The sequence below is a fragment of the Rhinatrema bivittatum genome, chromosome 2, assembly GCF_901001135.1.
Source record: "Rhinatrema bivittatum chromosome 2, aRhiBiv1.1, whole genome shotgun sequence".
Lineage (NCBI taxonomy): Eukaryota > Metazoa > Chordata > Amphibia > Gymnophiona > Rhinatrematidae > Rhinatrema > Rhinatrema bivittatum.
The window spans coordinates 706271484-706294150 of record NC_042616.1 but is presented as its reverse complement, the minus strand read 5'-3'; the positions used below and the strand labels follow the sequence as shown (position 1 = coordinate 706294150).

The 22667-nt window shown below is 46.8% G+C and overlaps 1 protein-coding gene across 6 annotated transcripts in view; it reads right to left on the bottom strand.

The window, feature by feature from the left end:
• FAM92A (family with sequence similarity 92 member A) overlaps window positions 1-22667 on the bottom strand; it is a 393124-nt gene that overhangs the window by 80454 nt on the left and 290003 nt on the right. For all 6 annotated transcript variants that reach the window (XM_029591684.1, XM_029591681.1, XM_029591683.1 and 3 more), the window contains one exon: window positions 8617-8724. In XM_029591684.1, coding sequence (XP_029447544.1) covers window positions 8617-8724 — 108 coding nt within the window. The remainder of the gene's footprint in view (window positions 1-8616; window positions 8725-22667) is intronic.

Below are 22667 nucleotides of genomic sequence, written 5' to 3'. Positions count from 1 at the left end.
GTTAAAAGCAACATCCTGACCACAGGAGTCCATGGGAGCGTTAGGAGCGAGTAAGGTGGCTCGTTGGGCCAACCCACTAGCCACTAATCATAACAAATTAGCTGGAAAGCTGTTAAGCTTTTTGCAAAGCTATCAAAAAAGGAAAATGATTAATTAGAATTCTGAAAGAACTTGGATTTAACAAGTACTGCAAAAAGCCAATTGACATAAAAATGGATAGCCAATCCATGATGAAACTGGCAGAGAGTACAACTCGTTAAGTAACAGAGGGTATACTCAACACCAGTACTAATTATCCAGATTGAGTTGGTGTTGTTTGGAGGAACAGTCGAGTTTGATATATATACAAATATTAGTGGAACAATTCTAGAAGATGCCTTGGAAAATCATTTTACATAACTACGGCAATACCAGCAGAAAGTAGCCATGACACCAACTCCTTGTATATATAAGAATTAGCCATGAAAAATAGAATCTGAATAGAAAGAAAGGAGAATATACAACTAAGATAAGTACTGGAGACATATCTTCTATTGCTTGACATTCCCTGAGGTATTTGTAATATATTTCCTATTGCTTGATTTATCCCTTGTGGATATGTGAGTAAATTATTGGTTGGTTTGTGAAAATGATAGCCTCTGAAGAACCTCCTGTAGGTTAGGAAGGTTCGTTCATACATATATGGTGGGGGTGTGTATGTGCAAACCTTCTGGAAGGAGGTACAAGTGGAAGTCTAGAAAATTTTTACCAAGCAGGTGGTACTTGATGGTCCTATGTGTCTATCAGAAATTATAAATCAGAGGACCATTAATAGGGATGAGTGCAAAGTCTAATTGATACATGCTGCCTGATTTACTATTGCCATGCTATGCAAATCACTTCCACTGATGACACACTGGCATTCTCAAACACAAGGCATAGCAGATCTGGAAAAGCTAACCTATTTACTGAATCATAAACTGAACATTTATGAAATAATCTGGGGCCCTTATTGGGCAGTCCGTTCTATGTCCTGAGGTTGATGTGTTCCTTGGGATGGAGGTTATGATGTGCCCGGCTCCTGTGCATTGCTGTAGGGGTGTCAAAGATATATGTAAAGTTGCTCTTTCCATTATTTGTGGCTAAAGGTCAGGCTGATGATAGAATTTTTAAGTTATAAGATTAGGCTATTATTTATGCTTTATGTTTGGGCATAACTGTGGAAATGCAGTATGAAAAATACTCAAGGAAATTTGTATTTTTGGTGGTTTATGTTTTTACATGTTTATTCTATGTACTGTGTGCTGGTTGGATGAAATAAATAAAAAGTTCTAAAAAAAAAAAAAATCAATTCTGTGTGCAAGGATTTGGACTCACTGAAAGAAATTACCACAGCAAGTGACACTCGCATGACTGAAAGAGTGTTGCAAACATATTTCATATCACTGTGCTGGACTGTATTTAGTTAGCTACTGAATTGTTTTGATCTATTAAGCTTCCATAGAGTTGAGTGTGCTTGCTTCCTGTTTGTGTGTGTTAAATTACTAGCTGCTTGCAGCTCCATTTTACCTTATTAATACAAGCAATGCTGTTTTGCTGTGCTTGCAAAAAGGAAACCTCTCTGGCTAGTTTCTTTTTCTAAAAAGGCATTCTTGTTGCATTCATGAACCCTATGGCTGAGGCGGGATTAGCACAACTTGTGGGGAGAAGCCCTGCAGGTTCCCACCATCAGCAGATGGACCCAGACAAAGCAGAGACCTTGCTGGAGCTTTACCTATTCCAGCTTTTGTTCCCTTCGAATTGAGCCTTTGGGTGCCAGGGCTTCTCTGTTGTGAGCTGGAGAAGAGGTCCTTGTAAGGCAGGGTGTTGGCGAGCGGTGATCTGGCATGTCGAGAAGCAGAGGACGAGGGCAGGTGGTAGTCAAGCGTGTTGTGCAGCAGGTAGAGAAGAGTGGCAGGCAGCAGTCAAACGTGTCATGAATCAGACGTCAATGGCAGGCAGCGGTCAAACATGATCCAAGAACAGGCCAAGGTCAATCTAGATAATCTGTCCGAAGGGAAGGATAAGCAGGGAGGTCAGGCAAGAAAAAGCACAGGAAGCAAGGAACACTGGAGATAACGCTGAAGACATTCTGGGCTGAAGACAAGTTGGACTGAAGTTGGATGCGGAAGCAACATGCTCTTCTCTAGGTGGTGGGACCTGTTGCAGAGGTGTGTTGCGGCTGGAGCACAGCCCTTAAATAGGGCTCCATTGCTGATGTCATCAAGAGGGGCTCTGCAGGGGTTTTCCACCACAGTCCTTTAAATAGAAAGGAGATGGCGTGCACCTAGGGAGGACACGCCCTACTGAAGTGGCGTCCCTCCATATGCAATGGTAGTGTCCTGCCGCATCTGCTGGCGGCATTCCTGCCACGCATACTGGGTTCCCATGTTGGGCCAAGGCAGAGATAAGAGTGGCAGTCCTTGGGGGTAGCCAGCAGACTGCCAAGTGTAAGGGTACCTCCTCTTAAGCCCCCTCTTTGAGGCTTTGGGTTTTCTGCAATACCATTGGTGAAATTCAATCAGAAGGTTCTTGTGCAAGATATTAGAAGCTGGTTCCCAGGATATTTCTTCCAGTCCATAATTCTTCCATGGGAGGAGGTATTCCATCTTCTTACCCCTCTGATGAAAATCCAATACTTCCTCAGCTTTGTATTCAGTGTCCCCATCGACAGGTACATCTTGAGGTTCAGGTAGTACTCTGGAAGGTCACGAGAGCACTACTGGTTTGAGGAGTGATACATGGAAGACATTGTGAATTTTTAATGTCGTTGGAAACTTTAGCTGATAGGTAACTAGTCCCAGTTGCCGGAATATACAAAAAAGTCTGACGTAGTGCGGGGCTAGGCGCATGGAAGGAACTTAGAAGCATAAGTACTGCATGCTTAACCAGACCTTTCTCTCCAATTTTGAACTGAGGGGCTGGTGTTCTATGGGCATCTGCAGTCCATTTAGCTCAATCAGCAGCTCTTCCAATCAGGCAATTGGTCTGTTCCCATAGTTTGTGGAATTCCTGGGTGAAGAACTGAGTTGCTGGTGAAGGCACCATCACAGGCAGTGGTAGTGGAGGCAGAGGTTATTTCCCACAGACCAGCTGAAATTGAGAGGATCCACTGACTGCATTGATATGGGAATTATGAGAAAATTCAGCCCATGGCAGGAGAGTGGACCAGCTAACCTAGTGCTCATTAATGTATGGGTGGGGGAAGGTTTTGAGGGTGTGATTGGTACACTCTGCTTGTCCGTTCCCTTGCGGTGGTGGGCTGTGGCGTAATCAAGTGTAATGCCGAACTTCTTGCAGAGAAAGCATCAATAGAGCGCAGTGAACCTGGCTCCTCTATTGGACAGTAAGTGCTTGGCTAAGCCATGCAGATGAAAAGCATGGAGAGTGAAGAGGCGTGCCAGTTCTGGTGTGAATGGAAGCCCTGGTAGGGGAATAAAGTGTACCATCTCAGAGAATTGGTCTACCACCCCCCCAAATCACTGTGGTGCCATTAGAAAATATGAGGCCATGATGAAATCCGTGGATAGGAGGGTCCAGGGTTCCTTGGGGGCTAGCAACAGCTGTAACAGCCCCCATGGTCAGCTATGTAGTGTTTTTTGTTGTGCACAAGCAGGACATGAGTCAACATAGGTCTTGATGTCCTGCTTCAACTTAGGCGACCAAAGCTGTTGCTGAAACAGCTAAAGGGGTTCATGCCTGCCCAGGGTGACCTGCAACATGTGAGTCATGGGCCCATTTTAACACTTTCTCATGGAATCTGGAGGGTACAAATGTCTTCCTTGGAGGAATGGTCATTGTGGTTGCTAATATTATCCTGGTGGAGTTGTTGATGTGTCTTGGAGGTTCAGGATCATCCTCCATCTGGAAAGAGTGAGAGAGGGCCATCTGCCCTCAGATTCTTGACAGCAGGGTGGTACCTATGTTCAAAATCGAAGCAGATGAAGAACAAGGAACATCGGACGTGACTTGCAGTGAGTTACCGAGCTTGGCGCAATTATTAAAAGTTTTTGTGGTCTGTGTATATTGTGATTAGGTGTTGAGCTTCCTCAAATAGGCAACGCCATTTCGCAAGGCTCCACTTCTCGAGGGCTACTTTGACAGACAGAAGCTCTCAATTTTCGATGCTGTAGTTATGTTCCACTAGAAAGAATGTTTTAGAAAAGAAGGAACACAACTGGAGGACTTTTTCTGGTGAGTGCTGGCTAAAGACATCTCTTACACCCAGTGATGAAGCATTGACCTCTAGAAAGAAAGTCATGTGGGATCCAGATGGCGCAGGCATGGCTCATTGGTGAAGGCATTCTTTAGCTTCTGAAAGGTTTCTAGAGCTTCAGGTGGCCAGTCTTTAGTGTTGGCACTCTTGCAGGTGAGAGCAGTGAGTGGTGCTGCTATGGAGGATAATTTGGGATAAATTGACTATAATAATTTGCAAATCCCAAGAATCTCTGTAGACCTTGGAGCCCTTTGGGGGCTTGGCCAGTCCCTGATGGCTTTTACTTTGGCAGAGTCCATGCCGAATCCATCTTTGGACACAATGTACTCCAAGAAGGGGAGTTCCTCTTGCTCGAAAAGACACTTTTCCAATTTAGCATAAAGGTTGTTATCTCCCAGCCACTGGAGAATGAGGCAGACGTTTCGGCGGTGGGAGCCCAGTGTTTGTGAAAATATTAAGATGTCTAAATATATGACCACACAGGAGTTGAGAAGATTGCGAAAGATTTCACTGACAATTTTTGGAAAACAGCAGGGGCATTGCAGAGCTCAAAGGGCAAAACTAAGTATTCATAGGGTCCATCTCGAGTGTTAAAGGCTGTTTTCCACTCGTCTCCAGCCTTGATATGTATGGGGTTATATGCCCCCCTGAGGTCTAGCTTGGTGAATATCTTAGCTCCTTGAAGGCGACCAAAAAGTTCAGATATTGAAGGTAATGGATATCGGTCCTCCTTGATGATGGCATTCAGACCACGATAATCGATTTACGACCTGAGGAAGCAGTCTTTTTTGCAACAAAAAAGAATCCTACATCTGCTAGAGACGAACACAGTTAAATTTGCATTCCAGGTTCTCCTGGATATAGTCAGACATAGCCTGTGTCTCGGGAGAAGACAGTGGGTAAACCCGCCCACATGGAGGTTCACACCCTGGGAGTAGCTCAATGCCACAATCATAAGGATGGTGCAGTGGGAGGATTTCAGCTTTCTTCTTAGAAAAGACATCTTGGAAATCTGCGTACTGTGGAGAGAGCCCAGGACATACCATAGCCACAGTCATCTCATGAGAGGGTTTAATGTGTTCCAAGCAGGAGTCCGGAGAGTTGCGGCCCCAACTGGCAAGTTGCAGGGTAGCCCAGATGATTTGCGGTTAATGCCTCTGGAGCCAGGGAAGGCCCAAAGTAGCAGGATGAATGGCCCTGCAAATTACATGCAGGCTGAGCTTCTCCAGATGTAGGAGACTGGTGTGTAAGGTCAAGGGTGCTATTACTAGCGTGACTCGACCAGGACGAGGGTCTCCATAAACTGACGAGATGGCTAATAGAGTGGCCATATTGACCGTTGGAATCAAGAGGTGCACGACAAGTTCCTTAAGGATGGAATTCCCTCTGGAGCTTAAATCCATAAAGACTTTGTGGGGAAGCATATGGAATCTAGCTCCAGGTTGGGGAGCAGGAATGGTGAGGCCTAGGGATATCTCCCCACAGGACCCTAGACATGGAGGTTTCACAACCTCGGGGGGCATTGAGCCAACAAGTGCCCTTGGCCTGCACAATACAGGAAAGGCCCTATGCCTGCCACAAAGCCTTTCTTCTGTGAATAGGAGACATCATCCCAGCTGTATAGGTTCTTCTGCAGAAGATGAAGTAGACAGAGGAGCGGGCGGGGCAAAAGAGGATTCTGGAAACGCAATGCGCCTTCTTGTGGGATGGTTCTCATGGACCCTTTGTTGTAGCCAGCGTTCTATTTTCCCAATCAATGACATAAGTTCCTCCAATGAAGTAGGAAGGTCCCGGGCAGCAAACTCGTCTTTGTCTTCAAGAAAAATAGTAGTCAGTGAGACTTATCACCAGTTCAATTCGGACGCTAGGGTCCAAAACTTGATGGTGTACTCTGCCAGAGTTTTAGAGCCTTGGTGTAAATGAAATAAGTCAGAGGCCATGGTTGCTGCCTGACCTGGATCCTCAAAGACAAGCTTGACTTGCTTCATAAATTGTTCTAAGTTGAGAAGAAGCAAATCTCCCCTCTCCTAGAGTGGAGATGCTCAAACCAGGGCACAACCATTCAGCAGAGACAATATATTTATTTATTTAGGGATTTTTATATACCGCAGTACGTAAAAGGATACATCACCGCGGTTTACAATAAACAATAATTAGCAACAGGCTTTACAGATAACAGGTATGATAGATAACAGGCAGTACAGACAGTACAGACAGTAAAACCACATATATATATATGTGGTTTTCGCCTGGTCATTTAGGAATAATGGTGCCTGCAATTGGAAGTGCATGTGACACTGATTCAGAAACCCATGGCAATGCTTGGAGTCCCTGGCGTACTGGGGAGGAGCTAGAAACTTGGGAATCGGCCAGTGAGTGGCTTCTAGAGGTGGTACCACCATGTTGGTTAGTGTGTTCAGCCAGGTGGTGAGCTGGTCCATGGACACGGTCAGAAGCTTCAATATCTTATGCTGATCCTGTATCAGGTTGACAAGATTCAAGGAGATTCAAGCCCTCTGGGTCCATGGCCTCAGCAATCTGTTTCATTTGTGGACCCTTTGGCTGAGGTAAGATTAGTGCAAGCTGTGGATAGGAGCCCTGCACATTTCTGCTGTCAGTAGTTAGACCCAGACGAAGCAGAGACCCGGCTGGAGCTTTGTCTATACCAGCTCTCGTTCCCCTCAGAGCCTTGAGAGACTGGGGACTGGCAGGCCTTAGGTGAGGTCTCTGCTGTGAGATGGAGAAGAGGTTCTTGTAGGACAGGGTTGTGGGTGAGTGGTGATCCAGCATGTGGAGAGGCAGTTAGAGGTTGAGGGCAGGCTGCGGAAAAGTGTGTTGTAAAGCAGGTGAAGGTTGGTGGCAGGCAGTGGTCAAACGTGATCCAAGAACAGGCCAAAGTCAACCCAGATATCCAGCCGAAGGGATGAAGGAATGGATAAGCAGGGAGGTCAAGCAAGGAGAAGCACAGGAGGCAAGGAAAACTGGAAATAACACTGAAGACACAATGGGCTGAAGACAGACACTGAAGCAACATGCTCTACTCTGAGTAGCTGGATCTATTGCTGAGCTGTGTTGTGGCTGGAGCACTGTCCTTAAACAGGGCTCTGTTGCTGATGTCAACAGGGGCCGTGGGGGTTTTCTTAAGGTGGTCCCTTTAAAAAGAAAGAGGAGACGCATGCGTGCACCTAAGGAGGATGCACAGTGCCAGGGTCTGTCAGCAGAGTCCCTGCCATGTGCAATGGTGGCATCTGGCTGCATCTGCTGGGGGTGTTCCTGCCGTGCATGCTGGGTTGCCATGTAGGGCCGGAGCGAAGGGAAGAGCGGCGGTCCATGGGGGTAGCCGCAGGCCGATGAGCATAACAATTCTCTTATTTAAACAAAATCAGTTGTACTGCAGAAATCTCTTAATATAATGTCACCTGCACAACTTTCCATTTCTGAAGACCGAGATTCACAACTAGGGAAATGAGATGAGTTAATGCAAAGGTGGGAAACCTTCAGCTCATTAGCTCTCCCTACTGACCCCTAAAAACACTGATAGTAGTGGGAGCTTTTGCTCTGCTTGTGCTACTCACTCCTTCAGCCCCTGTTCCACCTGTTCCTCTCCCCCCTGTAAGAGATAATAGCAGCAGGGCCTTTTGTTCTGCTCCCGCTGCTTACTCCTCCACCCTGTTCTCCCATATGTCTCACTGCTGCTGAAGACAGAGGCTGCCACTTGAAGTAATAAGAGGGGGTAATAAGCAGGGGCTGAGAGGAATGAGGATGGAGGAATACAGGTGCTAGATGGGAGGGGGGAAAGGAGATACTGGTGCTAGGTGGGGAGTGCAAAGAGGAAGATACTGGTGCTGAGAAAGGTCAGGGGGTAGAAATTTATTTTTGGAGTCAGTGTCAGGAAGAAATTATATTGGGATAGCTGATTTTAACCCCTCACAAAATGTTCCCCAGAATTGATAATGTGGCTCCCCAAGAGTCAGATTATTCAAAAAAGGTTGCCCATCTATAGGCTAATACATTGTACAACTTGAAGCAGGGCAGGTCCGAAATTCCTTTTTTTCTCCCTATTCAACCTTTGTTCAGTCTCTGCTCTAGCTTTAATACCAATATGTTTATTCACTCTCTTGTCCACATAGCTATTTGCCTTAGCTACCTTTTTGACCTGAAAACAGGTGAATTGATTCCTATAGAAATATGTACAATTGCACCTATGCATGTTCTTTCCCTGTAATCTGTCTGTGACAATATTGATTCCATTATAGATACACATTGACCACTCGGACACCATATTCCTTTACCAACTAAACATGAATACCTATAAGTGATATGTAGGCTATGCAGTACAATAATTTAAATTGTAGTACAGATATCCAAAATTCAAATCTTACCGATATCTGCTTTGTTGAAGAAGTCCTATCAAAGGTTAACTTTGAGTTGGCACGGACTACGTCTAGACGAGACTGATAATCAGGTGGATGTAAGGAGCTCCTGAAGACCTTGATAATAATAAAAGCAATGGTAAAAACTGTATTATATAAAAATCCTAAAGATAATCTATTAAGGCAGATTATACATTTTTGCTTTACACTTAGTATCCTTTCTAAATGTGTGTGTGCGAATATATACACACACCCACACACCCACACACAGTTGTGCTCAAAAGTTTAAATACTCCTGGCAGAATTTATAAGATGTGTGAAATTTTAAGAAAACATGAGTGATCAGACAAAACACATCTGTTATTTTTAAATTGTTTCAAATTAAACTATTATGCATCACAGATTAGCACAATCATTAAACAAACCATAGCAATAAGAGAAATAAAAAAAATGCTCCTGTTCAAAAGTTTGCATACCCTTGAATGTTTGGGCTGATAATATAAACTGAAGTTGACACACATAGGTTGAGATGGCAATGAAGGTTAGGTATCAACATCTGTGCCTTGTCTGATTGCAATTAGTAACAAATCCAAAAAATGGTGCCTTAAAATTTCTCAACAGTATTTATTGAATCTTCTCAAATTTACATACAAACACACACAAATTTATAAACATATAATCCAAACAAGTGTGCTAAACTTTTAAAATATCATTAACATATCACACACGTTCCCGCTGGTCCCCTTCTGCATCCCTCCTCTCTCTCTCTGCATCTCTCCCTTTCCGCCCCACAGCCAATACCCTTCCACTACGCTCTTCTTGCCCAAATTAATGTCTACAGTTACTATTCTTTGTCACCCATTAACTGTTCCCGGTGAAATTCTTTGCACATTGCTACTTTTTCCCTGTAAAGCGCGTTTCTCTGTTATTTGTAACTACTATTCATTGTTACCTATTATTAATTTTTACACTTTGTAACTTGTTCTCTGTAAAGCTCGTTGCTGTTTTTAGTTATCTGTGAACCGAGATGATGTTCCCAACATATCCCGGTATATAAAAACACTTAATTAATTAATTAAATAAATAAATAAATAAATAAATAAAACACAAACATCATATTAAAAATTACCCATAGTCCCAACTAGGACCCTAGTTTTGCCGACAGTACGTAGGCTTCCTCAGGGGACATTACCTATACCATTAGAACCACACACTACTCACCCTAAAACAACCAAATTACAACAATATCCTACAATTACATGTATGTTCAACATGTATCTGTTTAATTATTTACACACAGTTACAAAAAACTTGTAGATTGATATCTATATCGATTCCAAAAGAACCCCTCAAATATCATGTCAGTTGAACTATTTGAACATCTGTAAAATTAAAAACAGAAACATAAAAACTATAAGTAAAGCAACATATCACAAACATCCCATTTGTAACCTGTTTTCTCAGATCTCACGACATCCTGTCTATACCAGGTACTGCTTTACTATATATTCCTTACCATGGTGAAATACTCTTCAAATAACAAAATATTTACTTAAGCTACTCATGCAAAAAATATTCTTACTCTAATTTCTAACCTATTTTAATTCATCATCTGGTTTCCCATATGTCCAATTCTTTCTTTAAAGCACCATACTTGCCTCAGTACAATAATCTGCAAGCAACAACAATATATTACAAACTCGAAAGCAACAACTCCTCGTAACATGAATACTTACACAATTTCCGAAAGCAGAACTGAAATTCCCTGTGCTCACTTCAAACCTCACAATATGGTGATTACTTCCAAAAAACAGTGCACATGCATACTGCATTTCAGACCACGTGTCTATCAATGATTTGCTCATGCACCCAAATCTATTTCCAAAACACACCTTCGTAACCAATCAAACCTACATGATCTGATTGCTCAGGAACAGCACCAACAACTCAAATGAAAACATTCCACTCTATGTCTTGATTTAGACTGCATGGTTCCCATGTATTCTATTAAAAAATAAATCTGTTCCTTTTGCGGATCCATCCAGCACTCTAGCCGGTCCAAGGGTCCACGTCCATAACATCTTAGCATTTCAATGTCCGTCTCACCATCTTGACAGATGGACGTTAGTGTACTCCTATCACTATAGTCTTTCCCAACACACAAGGGATTTCTACCCGTAAAGATTTGTTTGGGCATTTAGTCTTATGCAGGATGTTTATCCTATTGGGCTCTATGCCATCCTGGACATAAAGCGCTACACTGCCTCCCGGATGTTCCTCTCTGTCATTGCGATATAATTTGTACCTCGGTGTAGCACTGTCCCATTGGCTATCCTCCTTCCACCATGTCTCTGAGATGCCAATTAAGTCTATGTCATCATTCACTGCTATACATTCTAATTCTCCCATCTTACTTCTTAGACTTCTGGCATTAGCATACGAATATTTCAAAGTTTGTTTTTTGTTTGTATTTTCATTCTGCCTTTTAATTGATAGGGATAAGTTAGAATTGTTTAGCTCAGGTGAGTTTTTAATTACAGGCACTTGGACTACTTTTCTTATTATTGGAACCTCACTGTCGGGATGCCCTAATTCTAATGCATCATTAGTATCCGTTGAAGATATCTCCCTCCAAACCATGAGCTGCTGAGCGACTGTCGGCTTTCCCCTTTGTTCTAGTGTAAAAGCTATTCTATCTCCTTTTTAAAGATTGGTTCCTTTGAGTGCATTATCATTAACAACCAGACCCTTTGTTTTCCTCCAAAGACTTCATATTATACATTGTTTCTCCCTGATTAGATTATCCATTCACAGATCTTGAGTCCAGACATCTGCCCCCACCTAGTTCATTACAATGTCCATTCCCTTAGTTCATGAAATGGTTGCTGCATCATACATTTTACAGTCTGAGCATGGTCATAGACAAGGATTAATAAAGCCATAAGGATTGCTTGCTATACATGCTTTGTGTGGGGATGTCCTTTGTCTCCCCAAACCTTCCATAGACCCCTAAAACACACTTGACAGTTGTTAGTTCATATATACATTTGCTTATTAATTGCTTTTATATGTTTCTTTATTAACCATTTTATTCACATGGCAAAATTTATTAAACATCAATGTACATTTTTTTTCCTCTTCACACGGTATTTCACGTTCAATGTGTATTTCTGAAAATACAGACAAAAAAAAAAAACATTGATAACACACATTGGTTGTTTTATTAATATTATACAGTATTAAAAAGTGACTGGTGCTTTCTCCCAGAGATGATGGGATTTATATATTTCATCATTAAAATCTCATCTGTAGGCCTAAGCATAGGGGTAGATTTTCAAATAGCGCGATTTGGCGTACTTTTGTTGGTGCATCAGGCGCAAACAAAAGTACGCTGGATTTTAGTAGATACGCGCGTAGCCGCTAAAATCTGGGATCGGCGCGCGCAAGGCTATCGATTCCGTATAGCCGGCGCGCGCCGAGCCGCGCAGCCTACCTCCGTTCCCTCCGAGGCCGCTCCGATTTCGGAGCGGCCTCGGAGGGAACTTTCTTTTGCTCTCCCCTCACCTTCCCCTACCTAACCCACCCGGCCCAGTCTAAACCCCCCCCCTTACTTTTGTCGGGGGATTTACGCCTCCCGGAGGGAGACGTAAATCCCCGTGCGCCAGCGGGCCGCTAGCGCGCCGGGATGCAACCTGGGGGCGGGTCCGGAGGGCGCGGCCACGCCCCCGGACCGCAACCACGCCCCCGGGCCCGTCCCTGAAACGCTCCCGACACGCCCCCCTCTAAAAACCCCGGGACTTACGCGAGTCCCGGGGCTCTGCGCGCGCCGGTAGGCCTATGTAAAATAGGCGCACCGGCGCGCAGGGCCCTGCTCGCCTAAATCCGGGCGCCCCATACTGTTTAGTTTTTCTACAGGATTTAGAGCACTTTTCACACTGGGGTAGATTTTCAAAGGGTTACGCACATAACCCCCGAAAACCTACCCCAAACCCCCCCCTGCGCGCGTCGAGCCTACCTTGCATAGGCTGCCGGCACGCACAAAGCCCCGGGACGCGCGTAAGTCCTAGGGCTTTGCTGGTGGTGTGTTGGGGGGGCGTGTTGCGGCTGGCGCGTCATTGGGGGCATGTCAGAGGGGGGGGACGTCATGGGCGGCGCGTCATCGGGGGCGTTCCTGTGGCCTCCGGACCAGCCCCTGGACCGGACCATAGCGCGCCAGCGGCTGGCCCAGCGCGCGCAAGTTACGCCTGCCTTGGGCAGGCGTAACTTGTGCAACAAAGGTGGGGGGGGGGGGGGTGGAGGGAACGGAGGCAGGCTGCGCGGCTCGGTGCACGCAGGCTGCCGATTTTGGGCAGCCTTGCACGCGCCGTCCCCGGATTTTAATAGATACGCGCGTATCTATTGAAATCCGGTGTACTTTTGTTTGCGTCTGGTGCGCGAACAAAAGTACGCACGCGTGTAGTTTTATAAAATCTGCCCCATTATGTATAAGGTAAATGACCAAATTCAAATAGTCATTATTTAGACTTAACACACCTCTTTTATATGATGCTAATACAATAAGATTCAAAACACATCTAGGCACAACTTGGTACAAACTGTCCTTAATTTTTCCTGTATGTTAAAAGCATTCCACAGGAGACAATTGTGGGGTTTTTTTTGACTTGGGTCATCTATAACACAACCAAAACAGTCATCATGTCAAATACCAGCCAGGCATTTTCTAAGAATGCTGAGCATGGTCACACATATAATTGATTTAAATGTGGATTTTTGAAAAAGACCATGTACTGGCAGGGGCTTCGGCATCCCTATCCACCAGCTGAAATTGTGAGCATCTTCTGTTCTGAACTTTTTTTTTGTCTTTTTGATTACCTTCTGTATCTGATAGTTCCCTGATGCTTGGACAAAAGCAGCACAGACAGGACAAGTTGATAATTGGTGTATCCCCAAATTTTCCTGACTGTGAAGAACCATCATTTTTCTATAAAACATGGTGTTAACATGAAATTAAAATCCTTTTCTAAACAAGGCCTCTTTTACAGTAATCTCCCAACCCCTAAAATGCATAATCACAATGAAATAATTTTTGCTTACCTTTATCCCTTCAAGTTTTTCCAGCAATAATCTGCTTCAGCATCTAATGCGACTTGGTGCAGCTCCATATCCGTAGAATCCACCGCGTTATCATTGTCAAAGGCTGGATCCTGTGAATCAAAAAGCTTTTGTCCCAATTGGAGCTCCTCTGTCTCTGTTCTTTCATCTGCTTTTTATTTCCTGCCATCATTCACATACAGCATGTGCACTGGTGGATCAACTTCTGTTTCAGTGTCAAGATCCGTGACAAAGAAGCGGCGTTTACGGTCTCTTTTTAGTTTTGGCTGCTGTTTGCTTTCCATTTCCAACCGATTAGGTGTCTTATAAAAATCCATTATTTTATTTTCAGAATTGCTAAGCTAAAGCTTTTCATGAGCAGTTACTGTCTTTCTATATGTTCTCACATGGTCTCTATCACGTGTTAGTTATGTGTTTATTTCTGCATCCGATTGTATAAGTCTGGACATACCTATGCAAACTACATTGCATACAGCCATCATAGCAACCCAACCTTCTTTGTCCTAGCAGATCTGTGTAAAGAATAACCATCTTGATCTGTAAGTCATTCAGTTACTTGTTTTCTGGTCATTTTGGATTTTAAGGTAGTGTTAAATCTCTCCACATCTGCTGCCTTAACATCATTGTTGGTCCCAAAATGAAGAACACCTCTGTGTTTTAACAAATAACCCTTGTTCGATGTAATATTAACCTTGGTTCGATGTAAACAAGAAAATTATTCCTTACCTGCTAATTTTCGTTCCTGTAGTACTAAGGATCAGTCCAGACTGTGGGTTATGCTCCCAGTCCAGCAGGTGGAGTCAGAAGCAAAAGCTCAAGGGGAGGTCCTATATGACCTCACCCCCTGTGCCTCAATCCTCAGTAACTAGACTTACAAAGCCAAAGAGAAGAGACAGAGGGATCAAGAATGACACCTGTTCAACAATAATGAACGAAGAGTAAAAACTGGTAAAAACAACTCCAACATGGAACTTGTAAACCGAACTGTGCAACAGTGAGCCCTGGAGCCCCAGGGCGAGATTAGGAGAAGTAGAAAAGGAGTAGACTTAGAGAGCAGAGGCTTATTCCTATACAAACCCTAATCACCAGGGAGGGTGTCTGGACTGATCCTTGGTACTACAGGAACGAAAATTAGCAGGTAAGGAATAATTTTCTTTTCCCTGTACGTGCCAGGATCAGTCCAGATTGTGGGATGTACCAAAGCTTCCCTACTCCGGGTGGGCCACTAAGAGCCCTGCTCTCAAAACACTATCTCCGAAGGAACCGAAGCCTGGAGCCCGAACATCCAAACGATAGTGTCGAGAGAAAGTATGTAGTGATTTCCAGGTGGCCGCTCTGCAAATCTCTTGAGAGGACACGGACGAACTTTCTGCCCACGACGCAGCTTGCGCCTGAAGGGAGTGTGCCTTAACTCCTAGCGGCGGAAGACGCCCCTTTCCTATATATGCAGCAGCAATCGCACCCTTCAGCCATCGGGCGATGGTTGTCTTAGAAGCCATGTGACCCCTCCTGGGGCCCGACCATAGAACAAAAAGATGATCTGAGAGACGGAAGTCATTAGTGGATGCCAAGTACTGCATTAGACATCTCTTTACATCCAGACTGCGGAGATGTCTGGAATCTGACGGTGAGAAGGAAGAGAGTTCCACCGACTGATTCAAGTGGAAAGAAGAGACCACCTTTGGGAGAAAAGAGGGAACAGTTTGTATAGAAACCCTGTCATCCGAAAAACGGAGGTAAGGTTCACAGCAGGACAAAGCTTGGAGTTCCGAGATACGTCGCGCTGAACTTATGGCCACCAGGGAAGTAGTCTTTAAGGTGAGGTCTTTGATGGTGGCCGCACGTAAAGGCTCAAATGGAGGTCCTCAGAGAGCCTCGAGCACCAAATTGAGGCTCCAAGACGGACAGGGTGATCTGGAAGGGGGTTTCAGTTGACGTACACCCCTGAGAAACCGGAGAATATCCGGGTGAGAGGATAGCGACGAGAGAGTCCCAGTCTGCAATAAGGCTCCCAAACCTGTACTCGAAGGGAGTTATACGCAAGCCTCATCTCTAGCCCGGCCTGAAGGAAAGTTAAGACCTGGCTCACCGAGGCGTGACCCGGTACAATGGAACAGACCACACACCAATCTTCAAAGACCTTCCACACCCGCACGTAGGTAATTGAGGTGGATGACTTTCTAGCCCGCAAAAAGGTGGAAATAACCGCTTCCGGATATCCTTGACGCCTCAGCTTGCGCCTCTCAAAAGCCAGGCCGCAAGACAGAAGCGATCTGCCCTCTCTAAAAATATAGGGCCCTGCTTTAGAAGTTGAGGGAGATGACCTAGACGAATCGGCCCCTCACGAGCTAGATGAAGAAGATCCGCGAACCACGGTCTCCTCGGCCACTCCGGAGCTACCAGAATTACCGGTCCTGGGTGATCCTCTATCCGACGGAGCACCCTCCCCACCAGGGGCCACGGGGGAAAGACATACAGGAGGACCTGTTTTGGCCACGGAAGTACCAGGGCATCTACGCCCTCCACCCCGTGCTCCCGCCTGCGACTGAAGGAGCGAGGAGCCTTTGCGTTTCCGGCTGTGGCCATGAGGTCCACGTGAGGGAGTCCCCAACGCTTCTCTATCAGACCCAACACTTCCCTGGAGAGCTCCCACTCTCCTGGATCCAGACGTTGCCGGCTGAGAAAATCCGCCTGTACGTTGTCTACGCCTGCTATGTGAGAGGCCGCTAACCGGAGCAAGTGTCGCTCCGCCCACTGCATTAATTTTTCCGCTTCCCACGCGACCAGGCGACTCCTCGTGCCTCCCTGCTGGTTGATGTATGATACTGTGGTTGCATTGTCCGAGAGGATCCTGATCGCTCTTTGACGAACCAGCGGAAGGAACCCCTGTAGAGCAAGGTGTACTGCCCTTGTCTCCAACCGGTTGATGGGCCACTGTCTCTGTTCCTTCGTCCAAACGCCTTGGATGGAGCTCGACTGGCATACCGCCCCCCAGCCTGTGAGGCTGGCATCCTTAGTGACCACCAACCAGTCCGGCGTCTCCAAAGACACTCCCCGGGCCAACCACCGGGGATCCAACCACCAACGGAGACTGAGCCGAGCCGTCGGTGGAATTGGCAGGACCGCACTGTAATCTCGTGATACCGGCTTCCACCAGGATAACAGTGCCTTCTGTAGAGGTCAAAGGTGCACAAAAGCCCACGGTACAAGGTCGATCGTGGAGGCCATAGTCCCCAGTACCTGCAAGTAATCCCAGGCTGTCGGCGCCTGGAGTGTCGAGAATCTGTGGACCTGCTGTCTCAACGCCTGCGCTCGTTCTGGGCGCAAGAACACCTTTCCTTCCCTCGTGTCGAAGTGAGCACCCAGAAAGTCCAATGACTGGGAGGGCGTAAGGTGGCTCTTGTCGTAGTTGATTATCCAGCCCAGCGATTGAAGCAGGGACACTACCCGGTCCACAGCCTGGACCCCCTGGCTTTGGGACTTTGCCCGAATGAGCCAGTCGTCGAGATACGGGTGCACCAGGATCCCTTCCCTGCGAAGGGCAGCTGCGACTACGACCATTACTTTCATAAATACTCGAGGAGCCGTTGCTAGTCCAAAAGGCAGCGCTTTGAATTGGAAATGCTGTCCCAGGATCTTGAAGCGGAGATATCTTTGGAAATCCGGATGGATCGGGATATGGAGGTACGCCTCCGTCAGGTCCAATGAGGCTAGAAATTCCCCTTGATGGACCGCCGCTAACACCGACCTGAGCGTTTCCATGTGGAAGTGTGGAACCCGGAGCGCCCTGTTGACGGTCTTGAGATCCAGAATGGGCCGGAACGTGCCCTCTTTCTTGGGTACCACAAAGTAGATGGAGTAGCGACCTCGTCCCAGCTCGGTGACGGACACCGGCCTTATTGCCCCTAAGGCACGCAAACGTTGGAGAGTCTGGCGGACGGCTTGCTGTTTGTGAAGAGATCCGCAGGGGGAGAAAAGAAATCTGTCTCTGGGGGCGTGGACAAAATCCAACGCGTAACCTTGTCTTAAGATGTCCAAGACCCACTGGTCCGAGGTGACTCGGGTCCACTCCTCGTAAAAGAGCGAGAGCCGGCCCCCCACCCGCGGGGTCAGCCCGCGGGCTAACCTGGCATCATTGCGCTGGCTTAGAGGCTGAGCGGGGTGCCGCAGCTTCTTTGCCCGACCGCCGCCCTCGAAAGGACCGATTCCATCCTTGTGAGCGGTAGGAGGGAGTCCTTGATGCTGGTTGTTGTCTGTTCGTCCGAGAGCGCCTCTGGTTCTGGGAACGGTTTCTGGAGAAACTGAACGATCTAGCTGAACGAGGTCTATCCTCCGGAAGCTTATGGGCCGCGTTCTCATTCAGGGACTTGATTATCTGGTCCAAATCCTCACCAAAGAGGAACTTGCCCTTAAAAGGCAATGAACCGAGACGCGTCTTGGACGAGGAGTCTGCTGACCAGTTGCGGAGCCACAGGAGACAGCGGGCCGACACCGCCGCCACCATTGAACGAGAGAGAACCCTGAGAAGGTCATACAGCGCGTCTGCACCGTAAGCCATCACGGACTCTAACCTATCTGCCTGTTGAGCCTCGGTGGCAGGAAGATCTTGCGAGGTGAGTAGTTGTTGTACCCAACGTAAGCCAGCCCTCTGCGCAAGGGCGGTACAGATGGCCGCCCGCACTCCGAGAGCCGAAACCTCGAAAATCCTCTTCAGATAGACCTCCAATTTCCTATCCTGTAGGTCCTTTAAGGCCATACCGCCTGTGACCGGGATGGTGGTGCTTTTCGTAACCGCCGAGACCGCAGAATCCACTGCCAGTACCTTTAAGAGATCCAGGAAATCCACCGGGAGAGGATACAGTTTCTCCATGGCTCTGCTGACCCTGAGGGAAGTCTCTGGAGTATCCCATTCCCTGGAAATCAGCTGCAGAAAACTGGGATGCGTAGGGAACGCTTTGGCCAGGGGCCGAAGTCCCGCAAGGAGGGGGGTCTCCCTTTCTTACCTTAGGATCCGACGGCGTTGGGTCCGGGGGAGGATCAATGTCCATTTCCTGGAGAATATGTGGGATGAGGCCCTCTAACTCCTCCGCTTGGAAGATGCGTAGCACCCTCGGATCGTCTCCCTCTACCTGTACTGAGAGAGAAGGATCATCCCCAGCTGAATCTTGACTGACATCCCCCCCTGGGATTATTGGAGATCCCTGTGGTGGACCCGAGAGAGGTCTGGGTGGCACCTGTGCCGAACCTATAGGTTGGCTCAGACTCTGTGACGAAGGTGAGGGATCCATATGTGGAATTTTGAAAGGGGGAGGCTCCCAGGGCAATACCAGAGACTGGTTGCTGGTTTGTAAAAAAGCGCGATGCATCAGTACGATGAACTCCGGGGAAAATCCTGGCAGCCCCGGGGAATTCCCCCCGGAGGTCCCCCGAGAGTAAGCTGTTGTCCCTGGGCCACTGGGGTTGTCAAAACGGTAGTTTGTAGAGGAATCGGATCCCCCGCTTCCTCACAATCTGACACACCCGCCTCCTCTTCAGAAAACAAAATGGCCACCGTTCCCGCGCTTAGCGGGAACGGGGCCTGCTACTGCCGGAAAGTGCCCTCCTCCGCTTGGTTTCCTGTGCCATCTCCGGCTGGTGCGCCTACAACCTCCGTAGGACCGCAGTTGGAGCACAGCCCCTCGCTGGAGAGGCGGCTCCCCAAACGGCCACAAGCCGCGCAAGCCGACATCCGCGGCATGAGGAGGGAAATCCCCCCCCCTCGGAGAGGCAGGAACCGGGCGGCGCGGCAGATGAAGAAGGACTCGGCGATTTGAGAAAACCAAAGCTCAAAAACCCTCATCCCCCTTCCTACCGACCGAGATAGCTGCCGGGGAAAGGACCTCCCAGAAGCCGGCGGCCCCGGGGAATGTCGCGTCGCGGGGCCGCGGGTCGATAATGCACAACGAACTGGTGAGGGGGGGGGGGGGGGGTTCGGAGGGAGTAGCCAGAAAAAACTGACAGAAAACTGACAAATATCACCGTCCTCCAGTGCCGAACAAACCGGCAAGAGGTGTAGCTGTAAGTAAAAATTCAACACTTACCCCAACAACAGTGAGAAAAGACCAGGGGAAAGGAACAGAAAGACAGTTAGTCAGCAAGTTCCTCTCTACCCACTCAGCCAATGAACCCACTAAAAGTTTAAAGATCTATTTTTTTTTTCTTAATTTCTTGATCCCTCTATTATACAGGAAAGAAGGCCTAAACCCTAAAAACCTGTGCTGGGGACTGGTCAGTCCCCTGCTCACACCTGCTGGAGTCAGAAGATACTGAGGATTGAGGCACAGGGGGTGAGGTCATATAGGACCTCCCCTCGAGCTTTTGCTTCTGACTCCACCTGCTGGACTGGGAGCATAACCCACAGTCTGGACTGATCCTGGTACGTACAGGGAACGATCTGATATGTCTATTCATGAACGTCGGTATAGAAAAGTTCTAAATAAATAAATAAATAAAATTCTTCACAGAGCTATTTAAAAACTCTTTACCCTTGTCTGTTTGTATTTTATTGGGAATATGGCCGCCCTTAAATATATTTTCAAATGCCTTGGCCACTTCACGGCCTGTCTTTATTTTTAGGTTCACAACCCAGGCATATTTTGACAAGATATCTATCACCATCACTATGTAGTTCTAGCCATTGTTATAATCCGACATGGTGGTCAGGTTGACCAGATCAGCCTGTCATTGTGCATCCACATCTGACACTATGGTTTTGTTTCTTTTAAAATGTGTCCTAGCAGGTCTGTGTAAAGAATAAGCATCTTGATCTGTAAGCCATTCAGTTACTTGTTTTCTGATCACAGTTACATTTCATGTTTTAGCAACCTGAAAACGAGCATATATTCCATCAAAACCTATTATAGTGTGTGGGTCATAATAAATTTTATTTAATAGCTGCTTATGCATGGTTGCAGTGGTCTGTCTTTAAAACAAAAATTCATGCCTGAGTTTCTAGCACACCAACCCCCACACCCTATTAATCATCCTTTTTGTATACTACTTACCTGATAATTTCCTTTCCTTTATTAAAGGGTAGGTCAATCCCAATGATTGAGTCCTGATATCAGCCTGCCAGTATTCTCTGTAAAAGCCAAACCATCAACAAACCTGATTAAACCTGAACATTATTAGCAACAGGAAACCATTCGTGATTCTCAACCAACCAGAACACTGAGCTCAGCCAAAATAAGGAACATATCTAGCAAACTAACGGGCCGATACAGTACAGTGTGCTCCAACAGAGCGCACTGTTAAGGTTAACTTGCCATTGGACGTGCGTTTTCCCTTACCCCTTATTCAGTAAGGGGCGGAAAACCACGTCCAACCCTCCGAACCTAATAGTGCCCTCAACATGCGTTCGCCCGCTCTCCCGCGGACTTTACTGAATCGGCCCGTAAGAGCTGGAGAAGCCACTTACCAGTTATCAACTAAGAGCAGGAATAATATTCTGCATTGCTCGCCCAAAGGTGAGGTCTGGGATTGACCTACCCTTCACTAAAGGAAAGGAAATTATCAGGTAATTAGTTTGAGTAGGTCAATCCCAATGAGTGAGATGTACAAAAGCTAATCTCGAAAAGGACAGGAGGCTGCCAGTGACCCAGTCAAAACTGCCCGCACAAAAGCGGCATCTTCTCTAACCCTAACATCCAAGCAGTAAAGCTTGGAGAAGGTGTGCAAAGATGACCATGTTGCTACTTGGCAAATTTGATCAGGTGATGACAATCAAAGCTCCGCCATGGAATGCAGTTTAATCTGCTTCGGTAAGGCAACCTCAGCAGCCACATAGGCTGCCGTAATAGCCTTCTTAACCCAGCTGGCAATCGTTGCCCGCATTGCTGGTGCTCCCTGCTTACCTGTACCATGGAGTACAAACAGGCAATCAGACTTCCGAACAGTCTTAGTCACCTCCAAGTAGTGTAGTAAATGATGCTTAACATCCAAGGACCGCAAAAAGCGGTACTCAGCTTCATCTCTGTCCCTGTCCAAGGCAGGAAGAGAAATGGACTGAATTAAATGAAAGTCCGAAACCACTTTGGGCAAAAAGGAAGGCAGTGCCTCAAACTGAACCGCATGTGGAGTCATATGGAGAAAAAGCTCACAGCAGGAAAGAGCCTGCAGCTCTGAGATCCGATGAGCCGAACAGACTGCTGCCAGAAAAAACTGTCTTCAAAGTAGGCAGCTTCAAGGAAAGAGTATGCAGCGGTCAAAAAGTCAGACCTGCAAGAACTTGAGGACCAAGTTAAGATCCCACAAAGGCACTGGAAGCCACAACAAGGGCCGAAGATGTTTAACTTCTGCAAGAAACATGACATGTTCGGATGGGAAGACAAAGGCCCTCCATTAACTCTTCCCCTGTAAAAAGCCAGTGCCACAACTTGAACCTTCAAGGGATTAAGGGCCAAACCCTTAAGTAAGCCGTCCTGTAAAAATTCCAAAATCAAATGAATATCCACCTTGAGAGGTTGAGTATCTCGCTCAGAAGACCAGGCCTCAAAGACCCTCCAAACTCTAACGTAAGCTATAGAAGTAGAAAATTTCCGGGCCCTAAGAAGAATGAAAATTACAGAAGGCAAATAACCATGCTTCAACAGCCGAGCCCTCTCAATGGCCAAACTGCAAGATAGAACCAACCCAGAACCTCATGTAGAATGGGCCTGTGACGTAACAGAACTGTCCGAGATGGGAGCTGGAGGGGACTGCCCACCAGAAGCCTCTGGAGATTGGCTTATTGTGGCCTTTGAGCCCAATCCAGAGTCATTAAAAGGACGGGGTTGGTTTGACTTGCGATCTTCTGTACCAGCCTGCCTATCAAAGGCCATAGCGGGAACGTATACATCAGGGCGCCATGTGGCCACTCCTGAACGAGAACTTCTATACCATTTGCTTTTGGGTCCCACCTGTGACTGAAG